Source organism: Typopeltis vanoorti, chromosome 14 (assembly GCF_054136105.1).
Source record: "Typopeltis vanoorti isolate ZY-2024b chromosome 14, IOZ_Tvanoo_1.0, whole genome shotgun sequence".
NCBI classification, from domain to species: Eukaryota; Metazoa; Arthropoda; class Arachnida; order Uropygi; family Thelyphonidae; genus Typopeltis; species Typopeltis vanoorti.
Window position 1 is genome coordinate 79,876,839 of NC_143562.1, and position 14,596 is coordinate 79,891,434.

The 14,596-nt window shown below is 35.6% G+C and overlaps 1 protein-coding gene across 6 annotated transcripts in view; it reads right to left on the reverse strand.

Moving 5' to 3' along the window:
• LOC150099700 (fanconi-associated nuclease 1-like) overlaps positions 1-14,596 on the reverse strand; it is a 346,925-nt gene that overhangs the window by 95,548 nt on the left and 236,781 nt on the right. For all 6 annotated transcript variants that reach the window (XM_090403992.1, XM_090403994.1, XM_090403995.1 and 3 more), the window contains one exon: positions 9,677-9,876. In XM_090403992.1, coding sequence (XP_090260118.1) covers positions 9,677-9,876 — 200 coding nt within the window. The remainder of the gene's footprint in view (positions 1-9,676; positions 9,877-14,596) is intronic.

The following is a 14,596-nucleotide window of genomic DNA, read 5'->3' on the forward strand; positions in this document are numbered from 1 at the left end:
GATCAGTGTTCAGGAGATTGGTTAAAGATCTTGAAGCATGAATTACCTAAGAACTACAAGGTTTTGAAAATGAAAAAGAGGAATGGAGAGTACTGTCATCAGCAAAGCTATGAATAGGACTGGATGTCAGGGAGAGAAGAACATTAATGTACAGGAAGAAAGTGTAGGTAACAGTACTGAGTCCAAGGGCATACCAGCATTAATTGAGAAATCTGATGAAATCTATCATAACTCACAGTGAATAGCCAAAGAGGAAGCTGGCAATCCATTTATAAAGGGAGGGAGGAATATCATAGGGTGGTAACTTAGTAAGGAGGCCACGATGCCAGACTTGATCAAATGATTTGGAAATGTCAAAAGCAACTACTTGAGTTTCCCCAAACTTTTCCATGGCATGCATCCAAAAGTGGGTGAGATTAGCAAGGAGGTACTCTGTGGAATGAGAATTGCAGAATCCATACTGATGAGTCTCCAAGTAGTGAAGTAGTTAGCTACTGATGGCCTTTTCCATTATTTTTGAGAGTACTAAGGTAAGAACAACGATAATTTGATGGCTGACTTAAAATAAAATCTCCCTTAAAATAGAACTTAAAATCTCCCTTAAAATAGGATGGAAAAAAGCTTGCTTTCAGGCTGTGGGATAAATGCCAAATGAGTATGACAGCTTAAAAAGATGCTGCAGGACAGGTGTTGTGTGTTCTAGAGTACAAGCTTTTAGTACACCCGAACGAATACCATCAGTGCCAGAGACTTATTGGTATCAAGGCTGCCAAGAATTTTTCTAGTATCCTTCTTTAGTTTGTGAAATGGTAGGAGGAGTTCTTCCTTGGTAGTCTATGTGAGAGTTGGAGGAAAAAGTTGATGCTAGAAGGTCTGCTTTGTCTTTGGAAGATGTTGCCAATATCAGGATGTGTGAGAGAAGTGGAAACATGACTGGAGAAGGTTGATCTGTAACAAAGGAGACAAGAGAATAAGGTTATGGTCAGACTTGTCGAGAGGAGATTTAGCATCATCAGTGTATTTGAAGAGGAAGCTAGTTAAGAAAAGATCCAAGGAGTTGGGAGAATGAAGGGGAACGTCTGGGATTCTGGTGGGTTCATGGACAACTTAAATTAGATCATTGCTGATAGCAAACAGTTCAGCTTCTTTATCAGCATGGTCTGTGAAGATGGAGAATGGAAGCCAGAAAGAATTGTGGACACTAAAATCACTGAGGAAAATTATCTCACTGTTGGGGTAATTAGATTGTACGTGATCGACTTTCAGAAATAGGTAGTCAAAGAATTCAGTGAAATCATCAGAGTTTGGAAAACAGTAGCAGCAGCAAATGAAGGCAATAAAGTGAGGTAGGGAGATCTTCAGCCAAAGCAGATCACATAAAAGGAATTCCAGGACTGATACCCTTGGGCATCGGATACCAGACCTAACAAAAGCATAGATTTTACCCTTCTTGTGAAAGGCATCACAGAAAATTTAATGAGGGAAGTTGAGGTGAGATATTGTAGAAGGTGTCAGTTGTGGTTCAGTGATAAATAGAATATCAGGTTTTGAGAATTCTCCTGATATTTAATGAAGTCAATATGAGTGTGATTTTGATGTTTTTTGAGATTTTTTAGCAGCAGTGACTCTGGGATTTTTTGTACTGTTGATCATGGTCATGAGTAAACACAGAATGGGAAAATTAAAGAGTAGGGAACATGCAGCAGGGGTGATAAACCTCAGGGGTAATCACTCCTTCACAGGGGGTAACCAGACCTCAAAGCAAGTGTGGCCATGTATTACCAAAACTTTTTTCCTGGTCTTCCTCTGTGTCCATTAGTTGGCCTGTGGAGAGCAAGAAGACTGAATGTTGGTATTCCAACCATCTCAGTTGACTTTTTTGAAGTGTTTCTATTAGGGGTCTTTACTGGCATTCTTAACGAATGACAGTATCAGGAATGTGATCTTGTTATGTAAGTTATTATTATTATTATTATTATTATTATTATTATCTGAGACCTCCATGGAGTCAGGGACTTATCGAGGGAGGCTGTAAATTACCCAACCAAGCTATCATACCTACCATTGAATTCATTCACACTAGATGCACTCACTACCTGTAAGGGCAAATTAATCCACTCACTCACTACTCTCCGGGAGAAAAACCTTGCTCTTATCCCTTTCTTGACTGCAAATAAATTTAACTTCCATGGATGCCCCTGTGTTCTCTCCTCACCTTCCTCCATATAACGAAAAATTTCATCATTTGAAATGCTATAACACCCATTCAAAAGTTTACAGACCTCTATCATATCACCCCTCTTTCTCCTGTTAACCAGAGTCTTAATCCACATACTCGTAATCTGTCCTCATAATCTAAATCCCATAATCTGGATATAATCTTTGTAACTCTTCTTTGCACCCTTTCCACAGCCTCTTTATTCCCTTGGAACCTGGGAGACCAAATCTGTGCACAGTAATCCAAGTGTGGTCTTATCAAAGCCTTATAAAGAGTACACCATATATATAAAATATATACAAAAGGTACACCATATAAATTCTTATCCACCAATACACCAAGATCCCTTGCATCTTCAGTTGCAATTTATTCATTCATTATATTATGGCATATTATATTAGCGGGGTTATGCTTGTAGCATAACCCTGCTAATATAATATGCCACTGGATCTCTAATCACGCCAAAGTGCATAACATTACACTTGCTGACATTAAACTGACAGTCATTTTCGTTTGCCCAGATTTCCAATCTATTCAAATCATTTTGTAATTGCTGAATATCAGTAGCATCCCTGATTGCCCTGCCTATCTTCGCATCATCAGCAAACAATTGCAAATCTGATGATAGACCCTGCTTGATGTCATTAATGTATAGATTGAACAATAATGGCTCAAGGACTGAACCCTGAGGTACACCACTGGTTACCTTAAATCTGGCAGATTCACACCCACTGTATACCACTTTTTGATATCTGTCTCTCAACCATCCCCTGATCCAAGTCAATAGATTATGTTCCAATCCCATATTCACCAGTTTACACAACAGCCTATCATGTGGTATCCTATCAAATGCCTTAGAAAAATCCAACATTATCATAGTGTATCCATTCCCTTTATCCAACTCGGCTGTAACATTGTTATAAAATATGAGCAAATTGCTAAAACGTGACCTTCCTTTAGTAAACCCATGCTGTTCCCTGCAGAGTATAGAATGCTTGTCTACCCATTTCTGTATGCGAGTTCTTACCAACTTCTCTAAAATCTTCACTACCACACCAGAAAAAACTGGTAAACCAGAATACCAAACTAAAATATTCTATTATTTTGTTATGTATATATTCTGTATATTGTTCATGTTGTCCCAATGCTAATGATATTAACTGCTCACTGAATAGTGATGTTCTGTGTCTAGGCACCATATGTAAATATGGCTTGACTGGTGGTTGTGCACTGATGAATTTTGGTATTTGTGGTGATGAGATTAGATTTTTAAATATTACTTAGACTTTTATGGAAATGAAGAACTTTGTGCATTATTTTCACTGTATATCTGTTAGCATATCAATGAAGGAACCAAGAATGTGGTGCTCATTTAGCTTCATATTTCCTTCTATTGTTGAAAGTTTTTTCACCTGGTTATACTATAAATTAAAGATGCCAAGAAATTATATTCTTGGTTTCATCCTTTATATAAGTGTAAGCAAATAAAGTTTGCACATGAAGTCACTTCACAACTGGGCTACTTGTATATACAGGCTAATGACTTCACATCAATTGACTTAGTATCCCACAATGCAATGCACATATCCTTACAGGCATGTATGATGCTATGCATTATGGGAAGGGCCACTACCCAGATCGAAGTCCTTATAAGGACTGGCTTAAAGGGGCGAAGCAGAATGCTTTTCATCTTCCCCGTTATCTGTAGAGGACAGTGTAGGGATAAGGTGTTATTGAGCTATTAAAGCTCTGATCATAGCAGGAGGGTAACTGCAATAGCCGAGCCTCAGTTAGAACTTCATTGGCTACAACATTGCCATCCACTACCCTCCAAGGGTATTGGATTGAATGAATCAATCACCGCATCTCACGGTCGATTGAACCATCTCACCCAGATTGAAGATTGAAGTAATGCAGAAGTCATATTTCCATATACAAGCAGCCAAAAGGTTCACACCTTATTATTAAAATACTCTGGATTGGAGATAGATGTTGAAAGTTTTTCCACTTAGTTATATTATAAATTAAAGATGCCAAGAAATTATATTCTTGGTTTCATCCTTTATCCAAGTGTAAGCAAACAAAGTCTGTGAATGAAGTAAGTGTGTTGCATTATGGGATGCTAAGGCAATTGATGTGAAGTCATTAGCCTCTATATACAAGTTGCCCTGTCATGAAGTTACTTCATGTGCAAACTTTGTTTGGTTACACTTGGATAAAGGATGAAACCAAGAATATAATTTCTTGGCATCTTTAATTTAAACAAGGTTAAAGGAATGCAGAAGTCATATTTCCATATACAAGTAGTCAAAAAGATGTCACACCATATTACTAAAATACTCTGGATTAGAGATAGATGTAGACTTTGTTTGCTTACACTTAGATAAAGGATGAAACCAAGAATATAATTTCTTGGCATCTTTAATTTATAGTATAACCAAGTTAAAAAAACTTTCAACATCTATCTCTAATCCAGAGGATTTTAGTAATAAGGCGTGACACCTTTTACAATAATATGATAAAATCATCAAAGTTAATAAAAATCAATTGCTAATTTTTATTAAATGTCTAAACATTTGATTGAGCTACTTTTTTACAAAAAAATTAAGTAAAGATATTTGCATAGTGTTCGACTTTTTCATCTCGTCATGCTATTTGCGATAGCTGGCGATCCCTTTATCAAGATTTCAGTAGACTTCAAAGTTTCATTAAATATCAGGATCGGCATTAAATAAAATTTCCTTAACATGCTCAATGTTATTGAAAACTAGCTGAAGTTCTTTTACAGTTAGCTTCTTAATCGTAACATTCTCTTCTTGTTCACACTCCTTATATGCACTTCTTCATATGCACGCTGTTCTTCTAGTTGACGATCATTCTCGCTTAACTGTTCTGAATGGGAATCGAGCAGGTTTCTCACATCTAAACTATCCAGTTCATTAAATCCAAGTTTTTTCCCAATTGTGCTGATTTCTTCAGTAACATTATATCTTGAATTCTGCACACGATAAACTAACGTAGGCTTGAGTTTAAAGTTGCCTTCTGCATTGCCTCCTAATAAAAGCATAAGATGATCTTTAGAGACTTTGTATCCCGGTTAAGATGCTTCAGTTTTAGCTAAGAAAGCTTTTGTTGGCATATGCTTCCAAAAGATACCAGTTTCGTCGACGTTGAATATTTGACAATCGTCATATCATCCTCCTGAATTATCCTTTGCAATTCTTCAGGAAACTTGGCTGCAAAATCTTTATCAGCACTAACAGATTCCAAGTTGTTCTTACATTATGCAGTCCAGCTCGATTTTTAAAACAGGCAAACCATCCTAAACTCCCAGTAAAGCTTTTGCGTTCCTCTTGAAATTTGGTATCATTCAATGATGTAAAAACATTGAGAGCTTTTTGCCTGAATACTCCTTGCACTAAGAGGTATTCTTTTTTGGTAACAATTCTCAATCCAGAGTGATAGAAGATATTCCATCTCGATCATTAAATGGCTTCTATTTCATTTGCATGTTTAAAGAAGCGGTAGCAACCTTCCTTTGTTTTTTGTATTCTTTGCTCTTATTTAATATAGTCCGAACTGTAAACTCACTGTATCCCAGGTCTCTCACAATCATTGTATTGTTAGCACCATTTTCATGTCTTTTAATGATTTGCAGCTTTTCATCATCATCAAATTCCTGTCATGTACCCTCAAGAGGTGTACAGGATATGCTAGTACTACATGAAAAATTTACATCATTACTAACTTCCTATCTATAATTTTCCTCAAAATCAGTCGTTTACTTGTCAAGACTCCAACATTATCAGATCTTATATTTCTATTGTCTGAGGCACTTTGTACCGTATGAATCCACCCATATCTTGGTCTACCTCTGGGTCGTTTCTGGGCAGAGAACACTTGTTTTGCTAATCGTTCCTCGTCCATTCTGTTTAAGTGACCATACCACCTGAGATTAGCTCTGCTAACGCAGAGCTGACAATGTCAAGTTCTTTCCTAATATCCTATTTTTTAATAGGATATTGCCATTGATGCCATCTGTTCACAGCTCTAATCTTTCCTCAGGACTCTCATATCTGCGATCTCTGGTCTTCAGTCAAGTGTTTTACTTCTGACCCAGCTCTCAGATCCATACGTTAAAACTGGTTTGAACACTGTCTTGTATACAGCTAATTTAGTGTTCTGACTAATTTCTCTCTTATTCCATATGAATTTATTCAATTGACTTCCTAACATATCAGCTTTGTCGATTCTGTTGTCTATTTCAATATTTAATTTACCATCTTCACTAAAAATCGTGCCTAAATAGCTGAAATGTTTTACTTGTTCCACAGGTTCTCCATTCACAATGCAGTTGACATTTTCAACGATTCTGAATATTTTCATTGTTGTTGTCTTTTTATTGTTGACATTCAATACCATATCTATTACAGTTATTCAATTTAGTCAGGGAATCTTGCAGACTTGTAGTGGATTTATTTAGAAGTATAACATTCTCCACATAAAGCAAAGAGCTGACATTAACATCTCCAATTTTGATATCATGTTTAATACCATTTTCCTTCATAATGTGATCCATATAGATAATGAATAACAGAGGGGATAATGTACATCCTTGTCTGACACCAGATTTAACATTAATCCATCTTCCTGTACTTCCTACAATTCTAACTGCTGACTTACAACTCAAATAAAGACTAAGTATTGCTTGATATAATGTCTCGTTGACATCATATAACAGTAGCATTTTGAATAGCTTCTCTCTTAGCACCTTGTCATATGCCTTTTCCAGATTGACAAAACTCATACATATCTTTGTTATATTCCAATGATTTCTCAACTATTTGTTGTAAAGTGAAAATCTGATCATGACAGCGTCTATTTGGCCTGAATCCAGCTTGTTCTTCAACAAGCTTTTCTTCCACAATTCCTCTCAACCGTTTCTCAAATATACTTGCATAAATCTTACCACGAACACTCAGTACAGAAATACCTCTGTAATTCTCACATTCAGTTTTATTTCCCTTTTTATATATGGGTACTATGAGAGCTCTACTCCAATCATCAGAAATTCATCCCTCTGTCCAGGCCTTCTGAACTAAGCAGTGCAGCCGCTGCAAGACTTTTATACCTCCATACTCCAGCATTTCTGGTCGCATATCATCTACTCCTTTCCTGCTGCCTTTCTACATTTCAAGCCTTCGATGGCTTTTTCTACTTCAAGTATGGATATGTATTCCTGACTGTATCCCTGTTGAGTGTTTTTTTACCACGGTGCTATAACTGCTTGTTTCATTTAGCAATTTTTCGAAGTAATTACTCCATACTTCAAGGATATCTTTTTCTTCCGTTTTCATGTCACCTTTATCATCTCTAACTCCTTTTACAGCGCTCTTTCCTACATTTCTAAGCTTCTTCAAAAACCTCCAGAATATTTTACACCTTTTTGATATTTATTTTCTATGTTCTTGCCAAAGTCCTCCCATGACTTTTGTTTTGCTAGTTTTACACACCGTTTAGCTTTCTTACATTTGTCTCTGTATTCTAAAAGTAAAAGCTGACTTATTTGCCAGGAACTTTTGATATGCTTTCTTCTTTTCTTTCACTGCCTCTTTAACTTCCTGTGTCCACCAGGGAGTTCTGATTTTTCTATCCTTGCACACAACTTCACCACATGCCTCTCTAGCTGAATCAATCAGGGCTTTCTCCAAGGTTTGATTCCTGTTCTCAAACTCTTTCATTTTTTCTTCAATAATCTTTGTGTATTTTAGTCTACAGTTCACATCTGAGAACTGCTCAACTTTTATTCGCTTTAAAACTTTCTTATGTTATTCTTTTCAATATGAAATTCAATTTTATCCTGCTCAAGACTAAATAGTGATCACTTCCAAATTCAAATCCTCTGTAAGCTCTGGTGTCCTGCACCAGGGAGAAAACATCACTATCAACAATAACATAGCCAATGAGACTTTTCTTTTTCCTTGCCTCTTCTCTCCATGTGAATTTGTGCACATTTTTATGTTAGAACATGGTGTTAGTAATAACCAGCCCATGTCCTGAGCAGAAATCCAAAAGATATTTGCTATTATTATTAGCTTTGCTCTTTTCTCCAAATTTTCCCAAAATATTTTTGTGTCTGACAATCATTTCCTACTCTGCTATTTAGATCCCCGACAAGGACCAAGTTCTCCTTTTTCATTGTGTCAGTTGTTTTCTCTAAAGCCTCAAAAAATTCCTCCACTTCTACCTTAGTAGAACCTTTTGTGGGACAACAGGCACAAATAACTCTTATTGTTCAGTTTTCCATTCTGATATTTGCACAGATCACTCTACTTTAGACTGTATGCCAATCAAGAAGATTAGCCTCATATTTAGTAATGAATACTATGGCTACTCCTTCTTTTCCTTGATTGTCATTGCCTGAATATAACATTTTGTATTTATTGCTCAGAAAGATCTCACCAGTTTTTGTCTTTTTTGTTTCAGTCGATCTGGTACTTATCTAATTCTTCAGCTAGCTCCATTTCTTTGCTATTCAGGCTTCTTATGCTGATAGCACCAATCTTTAATTCTGGTGATGTCTTGTTGGGGTGTGTTTTCAGATTTGTTCCAGTAGCTGACTTTTCGCTGTTCACCTTGGTTCCCTGGCGAAAAACAAGGGGGGCCTTGTTTAACCGGTCGATGCCCCAGCTGGCATGAAATTTTGTGATGTTGTACCATCATTTTGTATTTTGATTTAAGCCAGTAAGAATACAATTTGGTCAGCTAAATCCCAAATTGTCAGCCCAATCCTTGTTCGTTCAGTATCCAGGTAGATACCCAACAGGGTGCACCACGAGAAAGTGAGGATTGGACATTAGGTCAGAAGCCCTGGTAGGTTCTCTGCATTCCTTTAAAGGCTATGTGGAGGTTTCCTCTCAGTTATACAGCTGTGACCATTAAGCACCCCTTCCAGCTTTTCCCATAATGTAATTACTTCTCTTCTCTTTTTATTACTGCCACTTTCTTTATGAGTCTTTCTCTTTTCTATATCAGCGATTGAATATAATAAAGCCTTATAGGTATCTAAATTAAAGCAAAATGAAGGAAAAGTGATTGAGCAAGAGAACAGAGTTTGCATGTGCACTTGCGATGAGAGCTTTGAGTCTACTGCCGAGTTTCGCCGGCCACCACCCACAGCACTGCCCACTACTTTGACAACTGCCACCACTTGCTGCAGATTGGTGACAAAAAATTTAAATTTTGGGTAACGTAAAATTTCGCATAACATAAAAAATCGTGTTAACTGATTAATTACTCATTTAAAGTGGGAAATAATGTCATTTCACTCAATCGTGCTAAATGATTATCATGCATATTAAATTTGCATTTTTCTGTAGTGTATATATACATATTTTTATCTATTTATTTATTTATTTATTTTTATTCTTTTTTTTTTTTAAGATAATAAAAACTTACTTCAGTAGATGATTTTCTGAGCATTTCTAAATGATTTTCTATTTGCAACTTCCTCTGGATATAGAAGAATTCAGAATTGAGATCCAGTGGATAAGTCTGATATGGAGATCGGAAAGCATCAGGCAATTCAATTTCATAAATTATTTCCCAGCACAGCAAGCAGAATAAAGCTATAAATGTTGAGCTCTCCCCATGAATTCCTAAACAGAAATAAATAAGTTAGGAAATAAATTTGTTTGATAAAAGTATTTTATTTTCCTTTAGTTTTCAAAGCAGCAATTTCAAAATTTTCTGTACTAATATTCCTAGAGTAGAGGTAAAAATAAAGATTTTCATTTACTTCTTCCTGGATTTTCTTGATTGTGACAAGCCACAACATTCAATGGGAAAATGGGATGGGGTTTGTGTGTGTGTGTGTGTGTGTGTGTGTGTGTGTGTACACATCACCAAAGAAAGGCTGTTATTAGCCGTATAGCATATTAGGGATAATAGGGATATAGAATAACAGGAATAATCTGGACATCCTGCTCTAGAAACCATGGAATTTTTTAAAGCTACTTTCATGCTTCCAAAAGCAAGGTAGCAGTCACCCACCAGGCAATGAAATTCATCTACCTAACAACATTCACAAAACAAAATATCCATGCCTGTGATGGGATTCCAAAACCATAGCCTCTTGGGTGGAGAGCAGATATGCTGATCACTTAGCCAACAATAACAAAATATCATGCCATATAGAGTATTTTTTTTTGATCAATTTTAAGTATATTTTTATTATTTTTTTCTAAGAACAGATACTACTAAAACAGAAATCATAAAAAATATTATGAACAAGGAGACACTGAGTGAGAGGATAATATAGGCTGGTTGAACAGTATCCAACCAACCTAAAGGTCCAGATCTCGCGTCTGCACCAAAAGTCATTCCATTCTCAAACCAACAAGCTGTGAGCTCAAATCTCATTGCCACATAATATTTGTGAATACCTTTAGGTGGTAAGATGAGTTTTGTCACTCAGTGTGAGAGTGGCTTGAAAATGTATCATGATGTTTATTCTCCTACTCTAGATAACCTTAGTTAACCTAAGGTACTAAATGTAGAATTAAGTTCACAACCTTTTGTGAGTGGAATTCAAACTAAAAAAAAAAAAAAATCAGTTTCCTCATCTTCCTTTACAATATTTCTCTTTAAGGAGAGTCATAAAGTTGAGATTGATGATACTTAAAAATTTTGGGATAGCCATTCATTCCTTAGTGAATACCAGCAAAATGACGAAAGACAAAATACCGATTATCGAGAAATTGAAACAACTAATAAAACCAACTACAACTATAAGTGAATTAGCCAAGTAGTTAGTTCATTAGCTTAATATTCTCACATCTGAAGTAACAAATTCTGAAGGTGATGTTTCTCATCTCAGAACAATAAGAAGTTTCACACAGCTCTTCTGATACACTAACAAGCGTGAAATATATTTTTGTGTTTGAGGATTCATTAAAATCTGGAACAAAGGCTCATGGTAGCTGTCTGAAGTCAAAAAAAAAAATGCTTAGCCTCATTAAATAATGAAATTAAATATGTTCATGATGGACTAGTTACAACTCTATCCCCAGATTTATTAGAAATAGTGTAGCATATTTCAACTGTTTCTGCAGACAAAATATTGCCACTACGTGGGAAACACTCATACAATAACATAATTACCTTATTAGTCATCATCAACCTTCTCTTTCATCCAGTGGAAATCCTAAAAAGATACTCATTAATATCTCAGGACAGCCTCTTACTATTCAAAAATGAAATGCGCTTTCCAAAGGTCCAGATCTCATGTTAGCACAAAAAAAATTATAAAAAATAAAAAAACCTCCTCTGAATTTATCTCATTCAGAAATGAAGGCCTTTCTCTCTCTCTCTCTCTATGGAAGAATAATAATTTTATTATTACAAAGGGAAAGCATTAGTAGTTCAAGATTGAAGTGAATACTATAAAAAATTATCCTTAATGTCATATGGCTACTCTACATATTGTCTTCTTGCTAATGATCTTACTATGACCCAGATTAGGAAATTAAAACCACTCATAGATAATGTTTCTACTGGGATGAGGAAACCAAGAAGAAAGCTCAAGTGCTACCATGATCTTCCTCATTTATATGAACTACCAAAGGTCCATAAGACAAATATTCTATTATGTCCTGTGGTGGACTGCACTGGGTCTCCACGTTACAAAATTGCAAAATGTCTAATGTAGTAATAGATCTGCTGAAGTAATGATGAAGTAATAGATCTGCTATTACTTCATCAACCAGACAATAGCTTTCACTTCTCAGTATTCAGAAAGAAAACACATACTGGACTTTACATTCATCCTCTTTCACACCATCAGAAATGTGAAAATCAGGCACCATTAAGACTTTAGTATATCAAGCACTGTCTCTTTGCTCCACTGAATTGCTGCTCCCCAACAAATACATACATCAGGTTAAATTCCATAAGCAGAGCAATTAAGATTTGCAGAGCACGCTATCACCACCAGACATCGAATTCTTTGGAAGAACATTAAGGTTCTCCATTTACACAAAGAGAGTTGTGAAACTTTGTTATTTCAACCAAATCTAAATAGAAACAATGGACTTAAATTATCTCTCTTATGGGAAATAGGTTTTCTTTACAAATTCCAGAATTAGATTTCATTTTTTAATAGGTTTTTAATATTTAATTATATTTTTATTTGTTATTAAATCTTGTTAAAGTTAATTTTACTAGAATCTTAATATAACTAGACCACATCCTATATATTGAATGTACAGTTCGCATGTGTTAAACCAGTTTCTGTTCTTGTTGTTTGATTTAGAAATCATACTGAAGATACCCTTGATAATACTAGGGATAAAATTTCATACTAATATATATATATATATAAGTAATCCGTTTTATGTTATTTATTGATTATCATGTCCTATGTTCCTACACATCAGCCTAACTCTAACAATAACCTTCATAGTTAAAGGTTATTGTTAGAGTTAGGCAATTTGGGCAATGGTACAAGTGGAAATCAATTTATTAGCTAATAAATTAGAAATTCTTAAGTAGTATTCCTTGTTCATAGAAGAATGAGACAACACGGTTTTTTTTTTCCCCTCTTCTGGAATCAAATTGAATCAGTTTGTTAGTATTTTCTATAACTTGCTATTGATAATATGGCTTGTCTGAAAATCCAACAGCAACAACTGACAGGAGGTTGCTATGTCTCATATTTAAGACCTTACTTCTAAAAATGAAAAATTAAAATACACTGCAAGTCAGGAATTTTAAGTTCAGTGCACTATCCTTCGCGCTGGTAAAAAAAAAAAAAAAAAAAATACACACACATATATACGAGGGTAGTCTGAAAAGTTCTCAGCCTAACAATGAAAAAAAAAAAAAAAAATTATAATTTCAAAATTATTTTTATTTTTCAACATAATCTCCCTTAAGACTAATACATTTATTCTAACGGTGCTCCAGTGCCATTATCCCGTACCTGTAGTAGTTCTCAGTAAGATCTGCAAAATACCCTTCTACAGCTGCAATCACCTCTTGATTCGAAGAAAAACATTGACCAGCAAGGAAGATTTTAGTTTTGGGAAGAGATAGAAGCCAAATCTGTTCCAACAATTCATAGTGCAGATCCCTGAATTTTCCCATTGTCAAAACACCTTTGTAGGCAAGTGCATATCCTGATGAAAGATGATTTTTTTCATCTGCAAACCGGGTCTTTTCTCACGAATTTTTTGGTCTAGTCTGGTTGAAAGATTGGAATAATATTCCCCAGTTATTGTTTTACCCTTTTCAAGATAATTAATAAACAAAATGCATTTAGCATCACAAAACACCGATGCCATGACCTTTCCTGTTGATGGAACTGACTTTGTCTTTCTTGGTGCTGAACAAACAACTTCTGTCCACTGTTTTGGCTGCTGTTTGGATTTTGGTGTGTAATGGTGAATCCAATTGTCATCCATAGTAATAAATCGATGCACAAAATCGGTTTTATTCTTGTTAAAACGCTCAAAGCACTGTTCAGAGATTTTCATCGAGTGCATTTTTGATCTGCTGTGAGCAAGCGTAGCATCCATCTTGCACAAAGTTTTTTCATTTGCAATTCTTCGTGCAAAATATATCCTACATGTTCTTTTGAAATGCCCATAGTCTCAGCAATTTCACCCATTTTGATCCACTGGTCATCCAATACCATATCATGCACTTGATCAATGATTTCTGGTGTTATTGCACTTTTTGGATGTCCTTCACGTGGATCATCTTCAAGGCTGGTACGGCCACGCTTAAACTCAACAGCCCATTTCTTAATTGTCGAAAACGAAGGAGAAGAGTGCCCATAATCTTTTTATGAACTTCGAATAAACTTTGTTTGGCGTTAAACCTTCTTTTACAAAGAATTTTATAATCGCACGATACTCGATTTTATTCATTTCAAGGGATACAGACAACACTTTTGCTTCAGACAGCTGTATAAAACAAACTACTTGATAGAATGACTTGTATGACAGATGTACCAACTTAGGAAAAAAAATCTTGCCAACAGTGTTGCCATCTGTGGTCAAGGCCGAGAACATTTCAGACCACCCTCGTAAAGCTGGTAATTATGACAGGCTTGGGAGGGATAGATGTATGGAGTGAATTTGATCAACAAAAGGACTCATATATGCCTGACAGACTGCATTTAATTTTTTTTTATGTTGCTCCCAACCAAGAACAGTTCCATGGCTGGAGAAGCTACAAGGAAAGAATATCAGCCTGACCTTGCATACCCAAGGTCAGGACGATAAACAAGTGGAGATTAAGTGGATGATTAGAGATATAAAGCAAGAGCTGCAAAAAAAAAAGAAAGCACTGAGAAGGAAATACGAATATAAAGAA